General features: G+C 47.4%; 2 protein-coding genes across 2 annotated transcripts in view; both read left to right on the forward strand.

The window, feature by feature from the left end:
• abcb9 (ATP-binding cassette, sub-family B (MDR/TAP), member 9) overlaps positions 1-8,330 on the forward strand; it is a gene marked incomplete at its 5' end in the record, with an annotated part of 9,833 nt that extends 1,503 nt beyond the window's left edge. Inside the window, 10 exons of the mRNA XM_079222977.1 lie at positions 2,502-2,616; positions 4,538-4,668; positions 4,792-4,997; positions 5,089-5,286; positions 5,360-5,488; positions 5,565-5,753; positions 6,332-6,509; positions 6,629-6,784; positions 7,275-7,411; positions 7,482-8,330. Coding sequence (XP_079079103.1) covers positions 2,502-2,616; positions 4,538-4,668; positions 4,792-4,997; positions 5,089-5,286; positions 5,360-5,488; positions 5,565-5,753; positions 6,332-6,509; positions 6,629-6,784; positions 7,275-7,411; positions 7,482-7,793 — 1,751 coding nt within the window. The 3' untranslated portion in view covers positions 7,794-8,330. The remainder of the gene's footprint in view (positions 1-2,501; positions 2,617-4,537; positions 4,669-4,791; positions 4,998-5,088; positions 5,287-5,359; positions 5,489-5,564; positions 5,754-6,331; positions 6,510-6,628; positions 6,785-7,274; positions 7,412-7,481) is intronic.
• Positions 8,331-8,973: 643 nt separating this feature from the next.
• Positions 8,974-22,211, forward strand: vps37ba (VPS37B subunit of ESCRT-I a; the record flags this gene model as incomplete). Its single annotated transcript, XM_079222181.1, has 4 exons — positions 8,974-9,112; positions 17,739-17,910; positions 20,882-20,964; positions 21,729-22,211. The coding sequence occupies exons 1-4, from the start codon at positions 9,008-9,010 to the stop codon at positions 22,209-22,211; spliced, it is 843 nt and encodes a 280-aa protein (XP_079078307.1). The 5' UTR covers positions 8,974-9,007.
• Positions 22,212-25,754: the final 3,543 nt, after the last annotated feature.

Here is a 25,754-nt window from a genome sequence, read left to right on the forward strand (position 1 = left end):
CACAGGGACCCTTACTACTGAACATGACAAAAGAAGGAGTGGCTTGTCCCTCACAGGGACCCTTACTACTGAACATGACAAAAGAAGGAGTGGCTTGTCCCTCACAGGGACCCTTACTACTGAACATGACAAAAGAAGGAGTGGCTTGTCCCTCACAGGGACCCTTACTACTGAACATGACAAAAGAAGGAGTGGCTTGTCCCTCACAGGGACCCTTACTACTGAACATGACAAAAGAAGGAGTGGCTTGTCCCTCACAGGGACCCTTACTACTGAACATGACAAAGGAAGGAGTGGCTTGTCCCTCACAGGGACCCTTACTACTGAACATGACAAAAGAAGGAGTGGCTTGTCCCTCACAGAGACCCTTACTACTGAACATGACAAAAGAAGGAGTGGCTTGTCCCTCACAGGGACCCTTACTACTGAACATGACAAAAGAAGGAGTGGCTTGTCCCTCACAGGGACCCTTACTACTTAACATGGACAAAAGAAGGAGTGGCTTGTCCCTCACAGGGACCCTTACTACTGAACATGGACAAAAAAAGGAGTGGCTTGTCCCTCACAGAGACCCTTACTACTGAACATGGACAAAAGAAGGAGTGGCTTGTCCCTCACTCACAGGGACCCTTACTACTGAACATGACAAAAGAAGGAGGGGCTTGTCCCTAACAGGGACCCTTACTACTGAACATGGACAAAAGAAGGAGTGGCTTGTCCCTAACAGGGACCCTTACTACTGAACATGACAAAAGAAGGCGTGGCTTGAGTGGTCTGGGGTAGGCCCTGCTTTCCCTTCCTGAGCCGCCGGATGGTTTGCCAGAACCTCCTTGAGGCCAACCGAAAGTCCTTCTCCATGGCCTCCCCAAACTCCTCCCATGCCCGAGTTTTCGCATCCGCGACCATTGCAGCTGCAGCCCTTCTGGCCTGCCGGTACCCGTCAGCTGCATCAGGAGATCCCTGGGCCAGCCAGGCCCGAAATGCCTCCTTCTTTAGTTTGACGGCTTCCCTCACCCCTGGTGTCCACCATCGAGTTCTCGGGTTGCCGCCACGACAGGCACCGATGACCTTCTGGCCACAGCTCCTAGCGGCCGCGTCCACAATAGAGGCTTTGAACATGGTCCACTCGGATTCCATGTCCCCAGCCTCTCTCGGGATGTGTGAGAAGTTCTTCCGGAGGTGGGAGTTGAAGACCTCCCGGAGAGGATCCTCTGCCAGACGTTCCCAGTTCACCCTCACTACACGTTTGGGCTTGCCAGGTCTTTCTAGCCGACTCCCCCGCCATCTGATCCAACTCACCACCAGGTGGTGATCAGTTGACAGCTCTGCTCCTCTCTTCACCCGAGTGTCCAAGACATACGGCCGCAGATCAGATGATACGATTACAAAGTCGATCATTGATCTCCGGCCTAAGGTGTTCTGGTACCAGGTACACTTATGAGCCTCCTTATGCTTGAACATGGTGTTCGTTATGGACAAACCGTGGCTAGCACAGAAGTCCAACAACAAAACACCATTCGGGTTCAGATCGGGCAAGCCGTTCCTCCCAATCACGCCCCGCCAGGTTTCTCTGTCATTGCCCACGTGAGCGTTGAAGTCTCCCAGAAGAACTATGGAGTCGGCACGCGGCGCCCTTTTAAGGACCGTCCCACCGACACCAAGAAGGCCGGATACTCTGAAATGCTGTTCGGTGCATAAGCACAAACAACATTCAGAGCCTTACTGGAATCCGTTCTCCGGGGAAAACTCCAACATAGCGGCGCTCAGCCGGGGGCTCGTGAGTATCCCCACTTCCGCCCGGCGCCTCTCACCCAGGGCAACTCTAGAAAAGGACAAAGTCCAACCCTTCTCCAGGAGCTTGGTTCCAGAGCCCATGCTGTGGGTGCAGGTGAGCCCAACTATATCTAGCTGGTACCGCTCCACCTTCTGCACCAGCTCCGGCTCTTTCCCCGCTAGCGAGGTGACGTTCCACGTCCCTAGAGCTAGTCTATGCTGACGGCGATCGGCTCGTCCAGGTCTTCTGCCTGGCCCGCCGCCCAGTCTGCATAGCACCCGACCCCGATGCTTCCTCCTGCGGGTGGTGAGTCCACCCGCGGGTTGCTGCTCCATGATCTTTTTTCGGGCTGAGCCCAACCAGGCCCCATGGGTGAAAGCCTGGCCACCAGACGCTCGCCGACGAGCTCCCCTCCTGGGTCTGGCTCTGGGAGGGTGCACCGGTTTCCTTGTCCGGGCGAGGTAGCTTCGTTCCGTGGGCCGTAAATCATCAGGTTTTTTTTAACCGCTCTTAGTCTGGGCTCTCCCCCGAGACCTGTTTGCCTTGGGAGACCCTACCAGGGGCGGATGCCCCGGACTACATAGCTCCCAGGATCACTGAGCCACTCAAACATATAGGTTACATATAACTTATATGTAACCTATATCCTCTCTCTCCTGTAGGCGAGGCCTTCATGGATGGAGTTATAGTTATATCCTCTCTCTCTCTCTCTCTCTCTCTCCTGCAGGCGAGGCCTTCATCCCGTTCTACTACGGCAAAGCGATCGACGGCATCGTGGTGCACCAGAGCATGGAGGGCTTCGCTAAGCCCGTGGTCACGCTGGCCGCGCTGGCCTTAGCCAGGTGAGTCTTCAGGTATTCAACGATGTTAACATCAACGTTAATAATCGTGTAAATAATGGAATAAAATATAAATTCTTATTCTGGAAATAAGAATTGCTGTGTATTTGTTATCTTTTTTAGAATGAGTCGTTTTTGTGTAAATGTGTGGGTCCTGGTGTTTCTACGGTAGCCCAGAGCGGACAAATCAAACGCTGGCTCTCGATGGGGGCTTTTGCATGTTTATTTATTGTTTGCGTCGTCCCACCATAGCTTTACGCCACTCTTAAGCACTCGAGTGACGTTCCTTCATCCTTGCCACTAGATGGTGCCAAATCCTACACACTGTTTTATACACAATAGTTTTATATGTACAGTTACGGTTACATACTCTCCACCTCCGTACACTTTTATTTTTAGCTTTAATTTATTCGCAAAAAGAAGAGACAAAATATGTAATCAACAGCATTATTATTAATATTATTATTATTATTATTATTATAATAAAAAACTAATTTTGCACTAATATCATTATGGTGAATTATTTTGTGTTGTGAAAACCCAATAACTTGACAGTTATACTTCTGATGACGAGCATCGCTTGTGCAGATTAATATAAGGTCGCAAACTAGAATTCAGAAACAGAATTCTACTGTTTTTATTTGTTGTATTAGTGATTAAAATTGCTTTGGTATCTTGCCATCGCCGGGCAGGAAAGTGAGCGTGATAATGACATAAAGACGCATGGCGAGGCCGCTCGACTCTGGAAGCCGGGCGGCGTCCCGGTGCCGACCTCACGACCTCACGACCTCACGACGCCTTCACGGACCTCACGACCCCTTCACAGACCTCAGGACCCCTTCACAGACCTCAGGACCAGTGTTCCCTCTAAGCTGCGCGCGTGCGCGGCCACGCAGGCCAGTCGAAGTGGCCGCGCAATAGATTTTTCAGACCGCACAAACGATTTTTTTTCAGGGGTTAAAAATCTTTTTTGCGCCAGTGTTTCTGAGATAGGAGTGAGCCATCTCCTCAATAATAAGATCTTTGATGTGCCGTGTCGAGTCTTCTTGGCCAATCAGCGTCCCGTTTCTCGACATGCGCTCTCTGTACCTCTGCTAGCGCTCTGCCTCCGTTAGCACCCCCCACCCCCGCTGTCCTCCTCCGGGCGCCAGGAGTGAAGCTCGCCCAGAGCGCCACATGAGCTCGGGCCGGCGCTGTTTAGGCTCCTCTTGGCGGGCCCTGCTCCAGCAGCTATAGGCTACCATGGAGAAAAGAAAGCAGAGCAGGCGCCCCAGAAAAAGGTCTGCCTAACGTTCAAACATGAGGGGCTAGATGCAATAGTCCAAACTGACACAGGTAGGATGAAACTTTCAGACATATTTAAATATGAAGAATATGAAGTTATTAAATTGTTTATATAGGCTACCTTTAGGAAAAATGACACCATGTCAATTTAATAGGCCTATAATTATTGTTAAGCACTGCATTAGCATTTTTCTTTCAGTGATGTTCCACTTAAATGTTGTACCTGCTGAGAAATGACTAAACACCTTTTGATACTTTTATTTTTTTTTATATATATATCATTATCAGTCATAGACAGTGAAGCAGTCATAACCTCCCCTTATTGAAGTTCAACAAAGATCCTTTAAGTTCAACTAAACTGACTGGTAAAACACCATCATTAAAATGTTATATTATATAGGATATTGAATAAATATCAACCTTGTATACATGCTGTCATCTCTTTGAATCCCCTATGGCTAGCGCAGGCTTGTGGTCATTTTCGGCAGGTCGCGTGGTTGCGAATTGCTCACAGTGCTGAAATGTGCGCTGAGCAAAAAAAAAAATTGCTCAGTGCTGAAAAAAATTAGAGGGAACATTGCCCAGGACCCCTTCACAGACCTCACGACCCTTCACAGACCTCACGACCCTTCTCTCCCAGCTCTCTGGCGATGGGCGTACGCGGAGGAGTCTTCACCCTGATGTTCGGGAAGCTGAACCTCCGGCTCAGGAACCATCTCTTCAGAACTCTGATGAGGCAGGAAATTGCCTTTTACGATGACAACCACACAGGTGATGTAGGGACATCCCTCCCTTCGGTATTATGGGCGGGGCTTCTTTAACAAAAGGGCGGTCCTTCCATCCCTCCCATCGGTATGGGCCGTCCTTCTCATGTCGTTACCTGACCCCCTGCAGGTGACATCATTTCCCGCCTCTCGGCCGACACCACCCAGGTGAGCGACCTCATCTCCGTGAACATAAACGTCTTCATGCGCAGCGTCATCAAGGGCGTGGGCTTCTGCGTCTTCATGCTCGGGATGTCCTGGAGGCTCACGCTGGTGGCCCTCATGGGCCTCCCCTTCATCGGCCTCGTCTCCAAGTTTTATGGCGACTACTACAAGGTGAGGGCGATTTCTGTTCTTCTTTTATTCATGTCTGCGTTGCGTTTGTAGATGAAATCAAAGTTGTATTCGTTGTTTTTTCGTTCTTTAGAAATTGACAAAAGAGGTGCAGACGGTGCTCGCGGAGGCCAACAAAGTGGCTGAGGAGACCATCTCGGCCATGAGGACGGTGCGGAGCTTCGCTAACGAGGACGGGGAGGCCGACTCCTACCACGGGAAGCTGCTGGCCATGTTCCAGCTCAACAAGAAACAAGCCCTGGTCTACTCCGGCTACGTGTGGTGCAGTCAGGTGGGTCTCCGGGACGCAGCGCTCCAGCTCGCTCAGAAGTGTTGCTGATTCCTTGTGTTTGTGTGTTTTCCAGATCTCAGAGCTCGCTTTAGAGATTGCCATCCTCTACTACGGCGGCCATCTTGTCGTCACCGGTCAGATGAGTGGCGGTGCCTTGATATCTTTTTTCATCTACATGCTGGAACTGGGAGAATGTCTGGAGGTACGCCGTCCGTGTTCTTCTTCTCTTGCTCCTGTGTGACAGAACCCCCATAATCAAAGGTGCGTTCATCTTGCAGAGCATTGCGTCGGTGTACACGGGCCTCATGCAGGGAGTCGGCGCTGCCGAGAAGGTTTTCGAGTACCTGGACAGGAAGCCCACGCACCCGGCGTCCGGCACGGAGGCGCCGGACGCATGCGCCGGCGTGGTCGAGTTTCAGGACGTCACCTTCGCCTACCCGACACGGCCCGACGTCGATATCCTCAAGGTCCGCTCTGAGGGACGGGGCTGATGTAAATGATGTGTTGGCCAAATAAGTACGAGCCATTTAGTGCAACTAAAGGGACCGTCCACAAAGAAACATATATAAACATTTTTCCTCTTAACTTTGGTGCTATTTATCAATTTAGATATTTCCGTGTAAGTTGTCTGGTTCTGGAGATGTCCGGCTTCTCTCCAATATATTTGGAATATATGGCACAATATAGTGACTCCAGATACCCATCAGAGCGCGCTGGGCTTTCATTTAGGCCCCGCCTCCCAGCCTCGGTCCAACTTTTAGGACCTAATGATCTAAACCAGAACTATCAAGTGCCCGTGTGGGGAAGCTGATTCACCGGAAAAAATTATAATAAGAGGAAGAACGTGTATTTTTGATTCTGTCCCTTTTAATTATCTTCATCTCAAAGCTACTATACAAGGTTGTGTACCATGTCAGGAATGCAGTTCTGAGGGAATCATCCTTTTTATTACTATATTTGAAAATGATAAAAGCACCTCACTCTCTTTTCTTTCTTTCTTCTACTGCTTTTCCACTCTCTTTGCTGCGTGTTGCCGGGTCTGCAGGGCGTGTCGTTCTCTCTGCGGCCCGGAGAGGTCACCGCCCTCGTGGGACCGTCCGGCAGCGGGAAGAGCTCCTGTGTGAGTCTGCTGGAGAACTTCTACCTTCCCCAGCAAGGCCAAGTGCTGCTGGACGGAAAGCCCGTTCACACCTTCCGCCACGACTACCTCCACTCAAAGGTCAGTCTGTAGCCCGCTGAGATCAACACATGACAAGAACAAGGCCAACGTGTCAGTGGGCCTCCTAGTACTTTGGCTCCTCCTCCTGAAACCGTCCGTCTGCTGCTGTGTTTCTGAAGGTAGGCCTTGTGGGCCAAGAGCCGGTGCTGTTTGCCCGCACGGTGGAGGAGAACATCACCTACGGCCTGGCCGGCGTCTCCAGGGAGGCGGTGGTGCAGGCGGCCATCAAGGCCAACGCTCACGACTTCATCTCCGCCCTGCCTACAGGCTACGACACCAGTAAGAATACAACAAACTCACTGCATGACATTTGTACTGCGGAGCATTTGACCTGTGGAAGGAGGCCGTACCGGAACCAACTGGGTCTTCAATTGCCGAGCGTTCACGTAGAAATTTAGTTTTCATCAATTTCTTTTCACGCAGCCCCACATGAAAGATGATTGGCACCTAAGATGAAGATGTTCTGTATTCATAATTGTGAATACATGTTTTGCAACAGGAATAATTAATACTGACGGCCATAGCGAGCTGTTAGACATTTTTCAGTGACCACCTGTCGCCTCGTATCTCGCTCACTGCTGGCACTACTTACCTGATTCAAATACTATTTACTCTTTAGAGTTAGATTGTCCCAGTAACATCTCAAATATTACTTCTGTATTGAAAAGCACTACGGGTACCTCCATGTTATTGTTTTATTTAGTTTAAAGGAGGTGCTTCATGAAGCTGAAGTCATGCAGCTGACTTAGCTCTCCTTATCGTCCCCTAGATGTTGGAGAGAAAGGCACCCAGTTGTCTGGCGGGCAGAAGCAGCGGGTGGCCATCGCCAGAGCTCTCATCCGCAGCCCGCGGGTTCTCATCCTGGACGAGGCCACCAGTGCCCTGGATGCGGAGAGCGAGCACATCGTGAGTAAAGCAATACGACCTTTGAGTCGCCTCGGGGTCACGTTGTTTCATCGCCGTCTCTCTGCCGCAGGTCCAGACGGCTCTGAATGGCATCATGCGGAGGCACGCGGTGCTGGTGGTCGCCCACCGGCTCAGCACGGTGGAGCGGGCCGACAACATCGTCGTGATCGACCGGGGCCGCGTGGCCGAGCAGGGCTCTCACGCTCGGCTGATGGCCGCCGGGGGGCTCTACTGCAAGCTGGTGCAGAGGCAGGTCCTGGGCATCGAGACGGGGGCCGAGGTCCTCAACCCGGCCGGAGGAGTCGGTGGACGGCCGCGGAGAAGACAGAGCAGCAACAGCAGCGGAGGAGGAGGAGAGCCTGAAGGCATCATGCGCTGCTGAGAAGGGACTGGGAATGGACTGCTGCAGGAGTTTCTATGGGATTCATGCGTATGAATTAATTATGCACCTGTTGGTCCTCAAACTAGATGCACAGTACGGAGCACTGAAAATACAAACCAAGTGGCACTTAGTTGTGTATGACAACATATCATTTATTGCCTCTGGAAATAAAACTTGAATGAATGTAGTGCTAACTGAAACATCAGCTTTAAAGGGAGGTGATATGTTGCCGTTAATGTACTGTAATGTTGTGTTTGTACTTTTTTAAACGTCATTACAATCCAGACAGATAAATGATTGTTTTACTGAATCCTCAGGATTTGTTTAGCTTTCATAATAATTTTACCTCTAGATGTTCATTTCCATCATCGACACAACACAAGTAAGCAATGTGATGACTGATGATGGAAAGAAAAGACTGGTGCCTTTTGTCTGTATGATGGAGATATGTGATGCGTCTGTCAATAATAATAATAATAATAATATTATAATGTTATTCTGAATGACTCCAGAGGTAAATAATGAAATTGTATCAATCACGAAGTTAAATAAACTTCATGTTGACCTTGTAAACAAACATGTTGAAATAACACCAAATGCTGCATTCAATGACCCCTCGTAAACACCACACCCCAATGAGATACGTTCGTTTGTGGTTTCTTCGCTACACAATGCAGGTAAAGGATTTCATCAGAAGCTGTGAGGTGAAGACTTCCACTGACGGATCTCATTATATCTTAATATAATATTTGAATAAATATTGTAATTATGTAATTATAATGTTAACGCTTAGCTGGCATTGTTAAAAAAAACTGTTTAAAGAATCAGAATCAGGAACCGTTTACACAATGTTTACACACACGAGGACTTCTTCTTGGCGGAAGGTGCATGACACTAGACTTTAGACGAGAACAACAACAACAACAACAACAACAGATATTACATAAAGTATAGGATAATCGCTCAGACAAACAGATACCAGTAATGTAAAGTGTGTGTTAAAGTGCACTGCCAGTTCAGGGCTACACTGTTAATGTATTCGTGTATTCATTTATGTCGCCATTGCCGCCGTTGCGGGGTGGACCGGTAAACACTCTGATATGTCCGACGGCCCGTGAAGGCGGCGCCGGGCCCGACTCCACTTCCGGTAAGAGAAGCTCAGTCAGCTGTCACCGCGCGAGCAGCGAGACGAGGAAACACGGCGAGCAGCGAAGATGTCGAGTTTTAACGACAAGTTCAGTGCCTACTCGATGACGGAGCTCAACGAGGTGCTGGAGGACGACGACAAGCTGTCCAACATGGCGCAGGAGCTGGACGAGGTACGCGCCGCCCTCCTTTGTTGTGTCCCGGCTCCGCGGCCGTTAATGGCCTCTGAGCCACGGGAGGGATGTGGGTCACTGTGTGTGTGTGTGTGTGTGTGTGTGTGTGTGTGTGTGTGTGTGTGTGTGTGTGTGTGTCACTGTGTGGGTCAGCAGAACTACATTGTGTTAACAACCAAACGAAGCCGCTCCGTTCAGCTCGGAGCGGAGCGGTCTCAAGTTCTGCTCTGAGGGTTCACGGAAGTGTCGAAGCTCAGCGTGACGTGAATACTGAGTTACGTAAATGCTGAGTCACGGTGAAGTAGACGAGAGTACTGAGTGTGTTGATGCTGAGTCACGGTGAAGTAGACAACAGGTCAGACAGGTCGACAACACCAGCTCCACCCGTAAGGAGTGACGGCGCTTCACACCCGTATGTGTGTCTGCCTCCGCCGGGTGAACACCCGGAACAAGAAGTAGTGCGTCCACGTCTCCACAGAGATGGAGTGGTTAGTCACGGACTGCTCTCACGTTCACGCTATGACCACGTGATCCACACGATGACCACGTGATCCACACTATGACCACACTATGCAGGCACGTGGAGGCAGTGATTGAAGGCCATTGAGTCATTGAATCAAGGCCATTGAGTCATTGAATCAAGGCCATTGAGTCATTGAATCAAGGCCATTGGCTCGTTTCTCTGTGGCCTCGATCCAGCAGCAGAGGACTCTGCTCTTTCCACTGAAGGTGTGCTGCTGACCTTACCTTCTGACCTCATCAAGTCAGATCAGCTCTTTCCACATGAGCCTTAGTCCTTGGAAAGTTTTTATTTATTTCTACAACAAACAGAAAGGTGCCGTATCAAGAGGAGTGCTGACAGATCTTTCCTTTAGGCCGTGATTAGAAGCTGTCAGGACTTCTTGCCGTTGTCATGGCGCTCTGGTTTCTCTCCTGGCTCCTCCTGGTTACTGATAACAACACAAACATGAGGAACTAAAAGCTCACACAAAGCATGAAGGAACACACGCTATATTTAGCTGTTTGGACCCGTGTTGAGCCATGAGCTTTTCTTTAGTGTTTATCCACAGCCCTGTGGCTTCATGGGGTCCTGTTCCCAGTAGCCCACTGGGAGGAGGGGGAGGAGGGGGAGTTGACTCGAGTCACGAGACTCCACTGGAGAGATGAACCAGACGGTGAAGACACGCCTGAGCCAGAGGTGGTGTAGTGAGGAGACGAGAGGTGGTGTAGTGAGGAGACGAGAGGTGGTGTAGTGAGGAGACGAGAGGTGGTGAGGAGGAGACGAGAGGTGGTGTAGTGAGGAGACGAGAGGTGGTGAGGAGGAGACGAGAGGTGGTGTAGTGAGGAGACGAGAGGTGGTGTAGTGAGGAGACGAGTGGTGGTGTAGTGAGGAGACGAGAGGTGGTGAGGAGGAGACGAGAGGTGGTGTAGTGAGGAGACGAGAGGTGTAGTGAGGAGACGAGTGGTGGTGTAGTGAGGAGACGAGTGGTGGTGTAGTGAGGAGACGAGAGGTGGTGTAGTGAGGAGACGAGTGGTGGTGTAGTGAGGAGACGAGAGGTGGTGTAGTGAGGAGACGAGTGGTGGTGTAGTGAGGAGACGAGAGGTGGTGTAGTGAGGAGACGAGTGGTGGTGTAGTGAGGAGACGAGTGGTGGTGTAGTGAGGAGACGAGTGGTGGTGTAGTGAGGAGACGAGAGGTGGTGTAGTGAGGAGACGAGTGGTGGTGTAGTGAGGAGACGAGTGGTGGTGTAGTGAGGAGACGAGAGGTGGTGTAGTGAGGAGACGAGTGGTGGTGTAGTGAGGAGACGAGAGGTGGTGTAGTGAGGAGACGAGTGGTGGTGTAGTGAGGAGACGAGAGGTGGTAAGGAGGAGACGAGAGGTGGTGTAGTGAGGAGACGAGAGGTGGTGTAGTGAGGAGACGACTGGTGGTGTAGTGAGGAGACGAGAGGTGGGGTAGTGAGGAGACGAGAGGTGGTGTAGTGAGGAGACGAGTGGTGGTGTAGTGAGGAGACGAGAGGTGGTGAGGAGGAGACGACGAGAGGTGGTGTAGTGAGGAGAAGACGAGAGGTGGTGTAGTGAGGAGGAGACGAGTGGTGGTGTAGTGAGGAGACGAGAGGTGGTGTAGTGAGGAGACGAGAGGTGGTGAGGAGGAGACGAGAGGTGGTGAGGAGGAGACGAGAGGTGGTGAGGAGGAGACGAGAGGTGGTGAGGAGGAGACGAGAGGTGGTGTAGTGAGGAGACGAGAGGTGTAGTGAGGAGACGAGTGGTGGTGTAGTGAGGAGACGAGTGGTGGTGTAGTGAGGAGACGAGAGGTGGTGTAGTGAGGAGACGAGTGGTGGTGTAGTGAGGAGACGAGAGGTGGTGTAGTGAGGAGACGAGTGGTGGTGTAGTGAGGAGACGAGAGGTGGTGTAGTGAGGAGACGAGTGGTGGTGTAGTGAGGAGACGAGTGGTGGTGTAGTGAGGAGACGAGTGGTGGTGTAGTGAGGAGACGAGAGGTGGTGTAGTGAGGAGACGAGTGGTGGTGTAGTGAGGAGACGAGTGGTGGTGTAGTGAGGAGACGAGAGGTGGTGTAGTGAGGAGACGAGTGGTGGTGTAGTGAGGAGACGAGAGGTGGTGTAGTGAGGAGACGAGTGGTGGTGTAGTGAGGAGACGAGAGGTGGTAAGGAGGAGACGAGAGGTGGTGTAGTGAGGAGACGAGAGGTGGTGTAGTGAGGAGACGACTGGTGGTGTAGTGAGGAGACGAGAGGTGGGGTAGTGAGGAGACGAGAGGTGGTGTAGTGAGGAGACGAGTGGTGGTGTAGTGAGGAGACGAGAGGTGGTGAGGAGGAGACGACGAGAGGTGGTGTAGTGAGGAGAAGACGAGAGGTGGTGTAGTGAGGAGGAGACGAGTGGTGGTGTAGTGAGGAGACGAGAGGTGGTGTAGTGAGGAGACGAGAGGTGGTGAGGAGGAGACGAGAGGTGGTGAGGAGGAGACGAGAGGTGGTGAGGAGGAGACGAGAGGTGGTGAGGAGGAGACGAGAGGTGGTGAGGAGGAGACGAGAGGTGAGGAGGAGGAGACGAGAGGTGGTGTAGTGAGGAGACGAGAGGTGGTGTGGTGAGGAGACGAGAGGTGGTGTGGTGAGGAGATGAGAGGTGGTGGTGTGAGGAGACGAGAGGTGGTGTGGTGAGGAGATGAGAGGTGGTGTAGTGAGGAGGAGACGAGAGGTGGTGTAGTTAACACCAGTATATCTGCTGGAAGCATCATGATGATGTCTCACTGCGTTTGAAGGCTCATCCTGCTCCACTCTTGCGTAACAGCGTCCTGTGAGTCTTTCCCTTCAGCCTCACAGCTGTGTGTGTGTGTGTGTGTGTGTGTGTGTGTGTGTGTGCTTGGCTGGGCGCCTCTGGTCCATGCAGACGAGCTGTTTTCCTCGTGGGTCGCACCACCGCCCAAACGAGCCTCGCTTTTAGAACCGCTCTATGTATTTAGAGTTCTCCAGACTTGATCCTGCTTAGCTTGCACATTCAACATGTTGGTTGTGTGAAATGAGTCCTTGGAGAAGCAGCAGGAGTCTAGGGCTGACAACGAATCCATGACATCGATTATCAAAAGAGTTGGCAACGACTTTCATCATCGATTCGTCGTGTCGCAAGATTTTTACTCCAGTCAATAAGTCACAGAGAAAAAATAAAGAGCGGAGCAACTGACCGCCAGCGTTTCTGAGATCAGAGTGAGACACGGAGAAAAGCTGAGGTCTGATCTTAGTTATAGAACATCTGTGATGTGTCGAGTCTTGGCCAATCAGCGTTAAGATGTCTACAGAGTCTTCATTTCCCTCTAACTTGTTTTAGTGGGAGCTAGTCAGCTTGCTATCACGTTAGCTAACGTGTTTGGTTGTGTATTGTGTTAAAGTTACGTTCCGTTACAGTTCAGTCTTGCTTGTAAAGAAACAAAGTAGAATGAATCAAATCACGTAGTTGGGCAGCGTGATATTGATCAGATGAATGAAAGAGTTCCAGGAAGAGGACGCTCTATATGCAGAGCAGCTTGACGCTGAGGTGGAGCTGGGCCTGCAGGTGGAGGTCAAACAGACGAGAGAGGAGCAGCACAGCTTCCTCTGTCCAGTGTCCACACATATTGATAAAGCAGTGTCCACACATATTGATAAAGCAGTGTTATTACATATTGATAAAGCAGTGTTCACACATATTGATAAAGCAGTGTTCATACATATTGATAAAGCAGTGTTCATTACATATTGATAAAGCAGTGTTCATTACATATTGATAAAGCAGTGTCCACACATATTGATAAAGCAGTGTCCACACATATTGATAAAGCAGTGTTCATACATATTGATAAAGCAGTGTTCATTACATATTGATAAAGCAGTGTTCATTACATATTGATAAAGCAGTGTCCACACATATTGCTAAAGCAGTGTCCACACATATTGATAAAGCAGTGTCCACACATATTGATAAAGCAGTGTTATTACATATTGATAAAGCAGTGTCCACACATATTGATAAAGCAGTGTTATTACATATTGATAAAGCAGTGTTCACACATATTGATAAAGCAGTGTTCACACATATTGATAAAGCAGTGTTCATTACATATTGATAAAGCAGTGTTCACACATATTGATAAAGCAGTGTTCATTACATATTGATGAAGCAGTGTTCATACATATTGATAAAGCAGTGTTCATACATATTGATAAAGCAGTGTTCATTACATATTGATAAAGCAGTGTTCATTACATATTGATAAAGCAGTGTTCATTACATATTGATAAAGCAGTGTTCATACATATTGATAAAGCAGTGTTCACACATATTGATAAAGCAGTGTTCACACATATTGATAAAGCAGTGTTCACACATATTGATAAAGCAGTGTTCATTACATATTGATAAAGCAGTGTTCATTACATATTGATAAAGCAGTGTTCATTACATATTGATAAAGCAGTGTTCATTACATATTGATAAAGCAGTGTTCATTACATATTGATAAAGCAGTGTTCATACATATTGATAAAGCAGTGTTCATACATATTGATAAAGCAGTGTTCATACATATTGATAAAGCAGTGTTCATACATATTGATAAAGCAGTGTTCATTACATATTGATAAAGCAGTGTCCACACATATTGATAAAGCAGTGTCCATTACATATTGATAAAGCAGTGTTTATACATATTGATAAAGCAGTGTCCACACATATTGATAAAGCAGTGTTCACACATATTGATAAAGCAGTGTTCACACATATTGATAAAGCAGTGTTCACACATATTGATAAAGCAGTGTTCATTACATATTGATAAAGCAGTGTTCATTACATATTGATAAAGCAGTGTTCATTACATATTGATAAAGCAGTGTTCATTACATATTGATAAAGCAGTGTTCACACATATTGATAAAGCAGTGTTCATTACATATTGATGAAGCAGTGTTCATACATATTGATAAAGCAGTGTTCATACATATTGATAAAGCAGTGTTCATACATATTGATAAAGCAGTGTTCATTACATATTGATAAAGCAGTGTTCATTACATATTGATAAAGCAGTGTTCATTACATATTGATAAAGCAGTGTTCATTACATATTGATAAAGCAGTGTTCATTACATATTGATAAAGCAGTGTTCACACATATTGATAAAGCAGTGTTCACACATATTGATAAAGCAGTGTTCACACATATTGATAAAGCAGTGTTCATACATATTGATAAAGCAGTGTTCATACATATTGATAAAGCAGTGTTCATACATATTGATAAAGCAGTGTTCATACATATTGATAAAGCAGTGTTCATTACATATTGATAAAGCAGTGTCCATTACATATTGATAAAGCAGTGTCCATTACATATTGATAAAGCAGTGTCCACACATATTGATAAAGCAGTGTCCACACATATTGATAAAGCAGTGTTCACACATATTGATAAAGCAGTGTTCACACATATTGATAAAGCAGTGTTCACACATATTGATAAAGCAGTGTTCATTACATATTGATAAAGCAGTGTTCATTACATATTGATAAAGCAGTGTTCATTACATATTGATAAAGCAGTGTTCATTACATATTGATAAAGCAGTGTTCATTACATATTGATAAAGCAGTGTTCACACATATTGATAAAGCAGTGTTCATTACATATTGATAAAGCAGTGTTCATACATATTGATAAAGCAGTGTTCATACATATTGATAAAGCAGTGTTCATTACATATTGATAAAGCAGTGTTCATTACATATTGATAAAGCAGTGTTAATTACATATTGATAAAGCAGTGTTCATTACATATTGATAAAGCAGTGTTCATACATATTGATAAAGCAGTGTTCACACATATTGATAAAGCAGTGTTCACACATATTGATAAAGCAGTGTTCATACATATTGATAAAGCAGTGTTCATACATATTGATAAAGCAGTGTTCATTACATATTGATAAAGCAGTGTTCATTACATATTGATAAAGCAGTGTTCATACATATTGATAAAGCAGTGTTCATACATATTGATAAAGCAGTGTTCATACATATTGATAAAGCAGTGTTCATTACATATTGATAAAGCAGTGTTCACACATATTGATAAAGCAGTGTTCACACATATTGATAAAGCAGTGTTCACACATATTGATAAAGCAGTGTTCACACATATTGATAAAGCAGTGTTCACACATATTGATAAAGCAGTGTTCATTACATATTGATAAAGCAGTGTCCATTACATATTGATAAAGCAGTGTCCATTACATATTGATAAAGCAGTGTTTATACATATTGATAAAGCAGTGTCCACACATATTGATAAAGCAGTGTCCACACATATTGATAAAGCAGTGTCCACACATATTGATAAAGCAGTGTTCACACATATTGATAAAGCAGTGTTCATTACATATTGATAAAGCAGTGTTCATTACATATTGATAAAGCAGTGTTCATTACATATTGATAAAGCAGTGTTCATTACATATTGATAAAGCAGTGTTCATTACATATTGATAAAGCAGTGTTCCACACATATTGATAAAGCAGTGTTCCACACATATTGATAAAGCAGTGTTCCACACATATTGATAAAGCAGTGTTCCACACATATTGATAAAGCAGTGTTCATTACATATTGATAAAGCAGTGTTCATTACATATTGATAAAGCAGTGTTCACACATATTGATAAAGCAGTGTTCATTACATATTGATAAAGCAGTGTTCATTACATATTGATAAAGCAGTGTTCATACATATTGATAAAGCAGTGTTCATACATATTGATAAAGCAGTGTTCATTACATATTGATAAAGCAGTGTTTATACATATTGATGAAATAGTGTTTATACATATTGATAAAGCAGTGTTTATACATATTGATAAAGCAGTGTTCATTACATATTGATAAAGCAGTGTCCACACATATTTATAAAGCAGTGTTCCACACATATTGATAAAGCAGTGTTCCACACATATTGATAAAGCAGTGTTCCACACATATTGATAAAGCAGTGTTCCACACATATTGATAAAGCAGTGTTCCACACATATTGATAAAGCAGTGTTCCACACATATTGATAAAGCAGTGTTCATACATATTGATAAAGCAGTGTTCATTACATATTGATAAAGCAGTGTTCATTACATATTGATAAAGCAGTGTTCCACACATATTGATAAAGCAGTGTTCCACACATATTGATAAAGCAGTGCTTATACATATTGATAAAGCAGTGTTTATACATATTGATAAAGCAGTGTTCATTACATATTGATAAAGCAGTGTTCATTACATATTGATAAAGCAGTGTTCATACATATTGATAAAGCAGTGTTCATACATATTGATAAAGCAGTGTTCATACATTTTGATAAAGCAGGAGATCAGTACAGTAAAAATGACTCACATTAGCAGATGTAAACATACATGTGTATGTGTTTAGTGTTAGTCCATTTTTAATGAACAGCTCAGGGATGTTCAGGAGCAACCTGTTAGTGCTTTCTGAACATGTTTTGCACTGTCAGTTCTGTTTTTGAATAAAGGGTTGGAAATTAATGCTTTTTTGATTTTAGTTTTTTTATCCGATTAATCGAAAAAATATCAACCGATTAATCGACAATTAAAATAATCGTTAGTTGCAGCCCTACTGGAGACATTTCTTTGGATGCATATTTTCTGGATCCCACTTCTCAAGTAGCATGATCTGCGGCTTCTCTTTGTTAGCATAGACTGTAAACATTGACTGTCTCTCTCTCTGTTTCTGTGTGTTGCACATTTGAGACGCATCACGCTGTGGAAATGAATGATAAGCGGTTGTAAGAAACTAAATGAAGAGGCATGAAGTTTCCTTTTCCTCGTGGAAAAGAGAGGCTGCTGGTTTTTATTTTTCACAGCTCTGACACATTTGTTCTCACGGCTCGTCTTTCTAAAAATACCTAAAGCGGTTCGTGGGAGCTGTGAACAAACTAAACTGGCAGGTTAAGCGCCATGATTCATATTCTCTTTCCTCTGCAAATAATGAATATTCTTTGCCGAGGAGGACGTCTCCTCAGAAAACGTGCCACTAACGCTCAATAGCTGCTCACAGTGTTTTGCTCTGGTCCTCTCAGATGCAGGAGGTCCAGCAGAGCAAGGAGACCACGCTGGTCAGCAACCGGACCCTGGCGGAGCAGAACCTGGCCCTGCAGCCCAGACTGGACCACAAGAAGGACGAGCTCGCCAAGCGCTACCACCGCCTGCAGGAGAGCTTCGAGTCCTACCAGCTGCGCAAGTCCACCCTAGGTACGCAGCGGTCACCTGAAGGGAGGAGCAACCGGTCATTGGTTGGTTCCTCTCGCCGTCCTGAACTTTTAAAGTGTTCCCAGCCCGTTCTGGATCTCAGCACTCTTGTCCATGTACACCCATTCTATGCATTGGACTTCCCGTGGCGGTCTGGGTTGGTGTAAGAATGTTCAAACCGATTATTTTAAAGATGGATATTACAGGGAAGCGTTGCGGCTCCCCTCTTATGGCAGGCGCTGGACGAGTACGACCGCTTTAATCAACATGTGTAGTACTGTAATGCATTGTGACATACAATTTTGTATTGTTATGATCTTAAAAATAAAAACTAAGCCGGCACACATCCCCATTTATCCAAACATGGAGTGGAATCGAATCATTTCCTGTTTGTCAGAAAACGGAACCGTCGCTGAAACCTAAAGATAATTTATTATTATGATGGTATGATGATATGATGGTATGACGATGAGAAGCTGAGACACAAACTGGAAACACAGGACAGACGGGTCAAGAACCAGAGACTTGGATGACCTGCCCAGTTTTAGAGAGAAACTGTTTCAGACTCAGTCAGTTTTTTCCTCTTTTTGTTTGTTCGTCTCCTGCGCACACGCACACACACACACACACACACACACACACACACACACACACACACACACACACACACACACACACACACTCTGAAGAGACCGGTTTGTCCAGTTTCTCGTGTTTCCCATCAGACATCGAAAGCTTCTCTTCCTCCAACCCGCTGTCTGGTTTCTGCGGTGGAACTCGCTGCTTGGCGGTCGAGCCGGTTCCAGATGCAGGATCTCATGAGTGCTCGTCCGGGATGTGATCCCTTGGAAGGCGCACCTTCACAGTACTTCTTAGTGTGTGAAGAAGTGGGAGTGACGGCGCTCCTGACCTTGGTGAGGCATGTGCCAGTTGCCAAGCAGCCGGCTCAAAATAGCTCGCCGACTCCTCGGCCACGCTGATAAAAGTTTGACTTTGCCTTCTTCCCTGCGAGGCGCGGACCTTGAAAGCCCGGGGCCACCGTGTGACCAGCCGTCGTTACTTAAACCCAACCGATGATCTGAGAGTTGCTGGCTCTTGTGGGGAAACTGAGGAGTAACTTTCCATAAGATATCCTGCAAACTGTTCAATGGCGACGCGGTGCACGACTCTCATGAAGTTTGACTTTCCAGTGTAGAAGTCAGAGAAGCTACGCGGCGCCTCCCGCATGATGAGGCCCTGGCGTTTCTTTTAGCTCCGCCTCCCAGCCCTCGGTCCAGCCTCCAGGTCTCATTCACATGAGCTGAGGGGAAATAACTCTTGATTCTGCTATTGGTGCTTTAGTTTAGTGAGGATGTAGGTGTCCAGACTGGGAAGTTGTGCGACCTTTCATTAACCCTTGCCGCTGATAACGAGACAATCTTTCTTCTGAAGCGGCTCAACCTCCTCGACCGGCTCAGCGCACCGACGCAGCAGTGCGTTGTCAGCGAGCGATGGCTTTGGTTGAACGTAGGCGACCCTCCTCCCGCCTCCTGGCCAGCAGCCGGCCTGGTGAGGATGCTCTGTGCAGAGCAGCTGGGAGGACGGCGACGCTCACAGCCGGCAGAAATGGAGCCGGTTGACCCAGATGAAGGAGCCGACCTGCAGTAGCCTGCTTTGTTTTAGAATGGCCGGGGCCCCGTCACCACCTCCTCACAGTGGGGCCTTTGTGCTGCCGGGCAAGCCGGTGTGAAGCAGGCACTGCGGGCGGGGAGGAGGGGGAGGGGAAGAGAATCACAGCTGAGGTCAATGTGGATCCACTCACTAAAAGGCGGTCTTATGATCTCCGGGCCCTGACTCGTTACGTCCTGGAACCAGTGAAATTTGGTAAACCAACAAACCGTTAATTGTCCAATTAGACAGAACTCTCGGGTTGGTTGTGAGATTGTACGGCGCGTTGCGCAAGAGCTCCTTCACGCTGGTCCCGCTCCGGTGACACCAGGAAGGTCGTACGACGTCATCATTAGCAGCTCGCCGCTCACGGTTCCCTCCCGTGTGTCACGGCCGCGTTTGATCCTGTTCCTACGGGTCGTGACGAGCGACGCGGCACAGGGCAACTGCAGCCAGTCTGACATGTCATTATGTCAAGCGCTCATATTTAGACTGTTATTTAAAACTTGTTTAACTGCAAGATCATACTTTCTGGCCTTTTATCAGGGCGAGAGTTGTTTACATCCGCTCCTTTGGCCACACACACACGGAGATGCAAATTCCGTAGTCGGGCTAAACCGATGTGAGCCAGAGCGCCCAGCTGGAGCGGCATATCGGGTTAGACTGGCGTAGAGATCCACTACATGCGTCAGGGCGAGTTGACGGTTCTGCAGCCGCCGTCATCGGTCTGGATGCCGTGAGTGTAATCCCAGCCTGCTGGTGTTGACTTTCAGTACTGCTGAGGAACAAAAGAAGAGGGAGGAGGCAAGAGAGGCGTTGGGCTGGTTCAGATGTGCCTGTCACAGGGCTGAGACTCACATATCCTGCTTATTATTATTATTATTATTATTATTATTTTCCGTTTAAGTTACTGAGGGATTTTTTATTTTTTTTGCTTGGCCAAATATTGTCTTCATTTAGCCGTTGATCACACGTAATCCAGATTGCATCAGATTTACGTCACCAGTTATCGCTCAAATGTGTTGGAAAAAGGTTGTGAATGAATTGCAGAATTGTTGTGTTGCAAAGGTTGTTGCAGCTCTGTTCCGGACAAAAAGGGGCCTATCAAAACGGAGGGAAAGTGTAGTGTTCATTGATGCTGCTGCAGCGCCACCTATTGGCCAAAACAAATCTGTCACGGCACTCAGACATCACATCTCCACATGACAGAGTTCAGGACCTATGACATGAGCTCTTCCCACAACATTTGAGCAAACGTTGACGGTCAAAGTGTTGTTCAATGTGTTAAGTGTTCCTCAGAATAATGCCATTTTTCTCTGTTTAACAGACCACATGTCAGGAAACACGTCTCTGGACATCCTGCTGGCACTGCTGCAGGCGGAGGGAGCCAAGATAGAAGAGGAGACGGAGGTGAGTCCACGACGGCATGAGGGATGCTTTCAGGTTAAAAAACGAAGAATAATTACGGAGCTGCTGGAAGGGGGTAATACTCTGAGGAAAAAACAAATACAAATAAGTCATGAATTTGCGAGAAATTAAACGTGTGTTTAACGTGAGTTGCAGCGTAGTGCAAAGCATCTTAAAGTTACTTTTATTTTGAGGCGTTTCACAACCGGGTTAATGGTTCCTCACACACTACTGCAATTCTTTATTTGACCATGGCATTATTTTATTTGACACCTTGTAAGTGTAGAAAGAGTCTGACACACGCATGAAACCAGACTCTGTGAATCCCAATCCCCAGTGCATGCTGGGCCGGCTGTAGCTCATAGAGTGGTCGTTTTGAAACCAGCAACTAGTCCCATCCCTGGTGTCCATAGTTCACATGTTGAAGTGTCCTTAAGACGCTGAAGCCAGCAGCTCACTGCTCCTTAATCACTAAGGATGCTTAAATGCAGAGAATAATTTCCCCACGGAAATTAATAAAGGATTCATTATTGTTATTATGCTGGGAAGCGTTCCCATATGCTCCCTCCCGGGACGTGATACCTTGACCTTATTGTCTGCCCTGTTCCTTTTGTCACCTTAGATCACACACATGTAGCCGCTTTCATCTTTACTTTCTTATATTTGTAGCATGGATGCCTTTTCCATCTTTAAGACTCTAAACATGGTGTAAGAGTCAGAAGGCACGTCCCTCCCTCTAAAACAAATCTTCTTACTTCTGCACACAGAACATGGCCGACTCCTTCCTGGACGGCGACGTGACCCTGGACTCCTTCATCGACTCGTACCAGAGCAACAGGAAGCTGGCCCACTTGAGGCGGGTGAAGATCGAGAAGCTGCAGGAGATGGTGCTCAACGGCCACCGGCTGCCTCAGGCATCCGTCCCCAGCTCCCGGTCCCAGGACGTGTCGGCGGCGGGCCGTCCGTCCTCCCTCCTCGGCTCCTCCCCCGTGGCCCAGCCGAGGAGGAAACCCCCGGTGCCTCCGGCCCAGCCGGCCCCGGTTCTAAGCTCGGCTCCGACCGCCGCCCCCCAGCCTTCTTCTGCCTTCTACTCGGCGTCGGCGTACCCGCCGATTCCTCCCAGGACGGGCCAGCCCTTCCCCAGCGTCCCGTCCGGCTACCCGAACCACTTCCTGTCTCAGTACCCACCGGCGGTGCCGCAGCGCCCCGCGCCCCGCATGGCCCCGCAGCCCGGCTTCATCATGCAGTAGGTGAACGCTGCCGCTGAGCGCCGCAGACTTTACTACTGGAACTCCTCCGAGAACGATTCTTTATTTTTCTTCCTACGACGTCCGCCTCTCTTGGAATACGACTAATCAGAACGCAAGAGGGCCGGTCTGGTCGACTTCAGCTAAATCTACGATAATCTTTGTGGATCCACTCTCGCCTCTCGCTCCCGTTAACGCTCCCAACAAACGAAACGACAAAAGAAGGAGCGAGAGAGGAGATGGTCCTCTTCCTCCGGCCGGCGCAGGCTGTGGACTGAGCTGGCACTCGCCACTTCCTCCTGCCGCTGCCCACGCAGCGCCGCCTCCTTCAGAACGGGTTCCTCCAGCTTTTATGGAACGCTTTAACTTTAAAAATAAATAAAAAAAGGGTTTGATTAGTCATTTCCACCCGCATACTAACTTACTGGTCCTGTATATGCAACAAAGAGAAGAGACCTGAATTACTGTGCAGGCGAAAGCTGCATCTACTTTGTGACTTAAAAATACATTCACAAGGTACATAGAGATATTTGAGCGTCGGCATCTGTTTTTACAATATATAATACTAATCGAGTTGTGTTAATGATAGACTGATTAACTCGTGTGTAAAAGGAAGGGCTATGGTCGGCACGAGAGAGGAAGGGAGGGAGGAAGGAGTCTGGACCCGCCCGGTCCCAAGATGGCCGACTCGGTGGTCCAAAACTAAAGAAGTTGAAGGAGAGGGATTAGAGGCTGGACTGTTGGGAACAAATGACTCGGCCCTGTAGCCTGGAATGAAGGATTCTTTTTGTATAGTGTAGCCATACAGTACACTTCTGACAGGGTTGTTTTTCTGTGGGTTCCCGTTGTGATGCAACACTCCATTTTTGTGTTAGTTTTTATAACAAATCTTTTGTTTTAAATCCTCCTGGATTGGGATCGGAGATTGCGGCGACCGTTCTTTGGGGCGACCGTTCTTTGGGGCGACCGTTCTTTGGGGCGACCGTTCTTTGGGCGACCGTTCTTTGGGGCGACCGTTCTTTAGGCGACCGTTCTTTGGGGCGACCGTTCTTTGGGGCGACCGTTCTCTGGGCGACCGTTCTCTGGGCGACCGTTCTTTGGGCGACCGTTCTTTGGGGCGACCGTTCTTTAGGCGACCGTTCTTTAGGCGACCGTTCTTTGGGGCGACCGTTCTTTGGGGCGACCGTTCTTTAGGCGACCGTTCTCTGGGCGACCGTTCTCTGGGCGACCGTTCTTTGAGGCGACCGTTCTTTAGGCGACCGTTCTTTAGGCGACCGTTCTTTAGGCGGACCGTTCTTTAGGCGACCGTTCTTTAGGCGACCGTTCTTTAGGCGACCGTTCTTTAGGCGGACCGTTCTTTAGGCGGACCGTTCTTTGGGGCGACCGTTCTCTGTGCGACCGTTCTCTGGGCGACCGTTCTCTGGGCGACCGTTCTTTGGGGCGACCGTTCTTTAGGCGACCGTTCTTTAGGCGACCGTTCTCTGGCGACCGTTCTTTGAGCGACCGTTCTTTGGGGCGACCGTTCTTTGGGCGACCGTTCTTTAGGCGACCGTTCTTTAGGCGACCGTTCTCTGGGGCGACCGTTCTTTGGGGCGACCGTTCTTTAGGTGACCGTTCTTTAGGCGACCGTTCTTTGAGTTTTCTTTTCCATGACTCTCGAGCGCCAAAGACTTGCACTCCATCCTTAAGCGCCATCAATCCCTGACATGTCCGTTTTGTGGCGTTGAGCTCAAACACTCCTTTTGTAAACGTGCGTAGGGGATTTTTCTCCCGGAGGAACCGTTTATTTTTTCGTTTTTTCTCTGGTGCGAGTTTTTCTTCTCCCGACCGTTGTCGCTGTGCACTGTTGAAGAGCCACGAGTGCCTACACTTGAAGTGATGTCGGTGGCGTCCTGCTGACGGACCGGCCGTGTTCCTCTGTCTCTGTTGAGGACTGAGACCAGCAAGCCAGCAGGTGGGCCTCTCTTCTCCTGCTGCTGCCTTCATGTTCCCCAGATGGTAGGAAAAGGCAGCATCTGACTGGACTGTCTGGCTTTGCTTCCCCGACTAGAAGCAGAATCGCCGCTCCAGAGAGACACCCCGGCATGTATTGTTGTAGCCGTTATTATTTTTCAGTTTTTTCTTAATTGGTGACCCCGACATGTTCCGCGTCAAATGTTGGCGATGACGCCTCGAGGCAGTCGAGTGAAGCGCACCTGTCGGCAGGCCGGACTACACAAACGGCTGAAGCTAAAACACAAACGGCTGAAGCTAAAACACAAACGGCTGAAGCTAAAACACAAACGGCTGAAGCTAAAACATCAATGGCTGAAGCTAAAACACAAACGGCTGAAGCTAAAACATCAACATCGCGACGAACAGCATTTGTGAAAAAGAGCTAACGATGGATGATTCTTCTGTGCACGGCCTTTGCTCTTTTGCCTGATTCCTCTTTGAACGCTTAGTTTGTGGAGCTTCTCTACGTTCCAACTGATCCTCTCTCCGTGGTTTTATATGTGGTTGGTGATATTTTCAGTGTCATGTTGTAGGTATTTACTCATAATGAATGTTTCAGTGACATTTTATGCTATTTTCAAGTTCAATAAATCTCAGATTTTTGTATCTGCTTTCATCCAGTTGCTTTATTATCACACATCTGACTTCCCTTTGCATCCAGTCAGGCGACTGTGTTGCACTGAGCAACAGGTTTTATTAAATGAAGCAAGACTGCCATCTAGTGTTCCGGTGTGATAATGAATACGGGTTTTCCACTGGTGGAACCTGGAGAACCCAGTTTGATGAGATGAGCGACGCGACATTGATTCATGAAAATAGATCTCTACTCTATTTGTGTCCACTATCAACGGCGCTAAATCACAGCTATATTTAGTTATAATGTAAACCAATGTAACGTCACGTTATATTGGCAATGTTTCGAGTTCTACATATAGTAGTATATACTTAAATACATGGAACAGAGGGCTGAGTACTGATTGAAGTGATTTAAAATACTGATGTGTTCTGTAACTCTTTGCATGTTGCAGACTGGATATCTACTAGGATGTGGGATTTTTTTGGGATACAGTTCATAAATGTAGTATTAACAACGGGACAAAACTGTGTGGTTTTGAACGCACCTCTACTCTGAGCGGTGCATTCAGGTCTCCAAAGACTGCGTTTATAACCCTTGTAAAAGCCCAGCAGGTATTGTTACTGTCATAAGCACAGATAACAGTTACTCATACAATGAAAAGCTTGTTTTGCTGAGTCCTCCTAACACACTGAACTACAATAAGCTTAAGGTAAAAAAATAATAAAAATAAGGTAACTATTGCACAAAAATACTGTTACTATATTCTGTGCCTTATTTTCTCGTGGTAGAACAGACGTGTCCTGTGTGGAGTCACTTGCAAAATATCTGTAATGTCCTTTAATGTTAAATTTAATCGGTGGAGTTGAACGTTATTTTTGCTGCGTGCTTATTATTCAATAAAACTTTCAGATAAAATGTGGACCAAATCAGGGAAACTCGTGAAACCTTCAAAGACAGCTGGGATAAACGGCTAC

This window comes from Taurulus bubalis, assembly GCF_910589615.1.
Source record: "Taurulus bubalis genome assembly, chromosome: 8".
NCBI lineage: Eukaryota > Metazoa > Chordata > Actinopteri > Perciformes > Cottidae > Taurulus > Taurulus bubalis.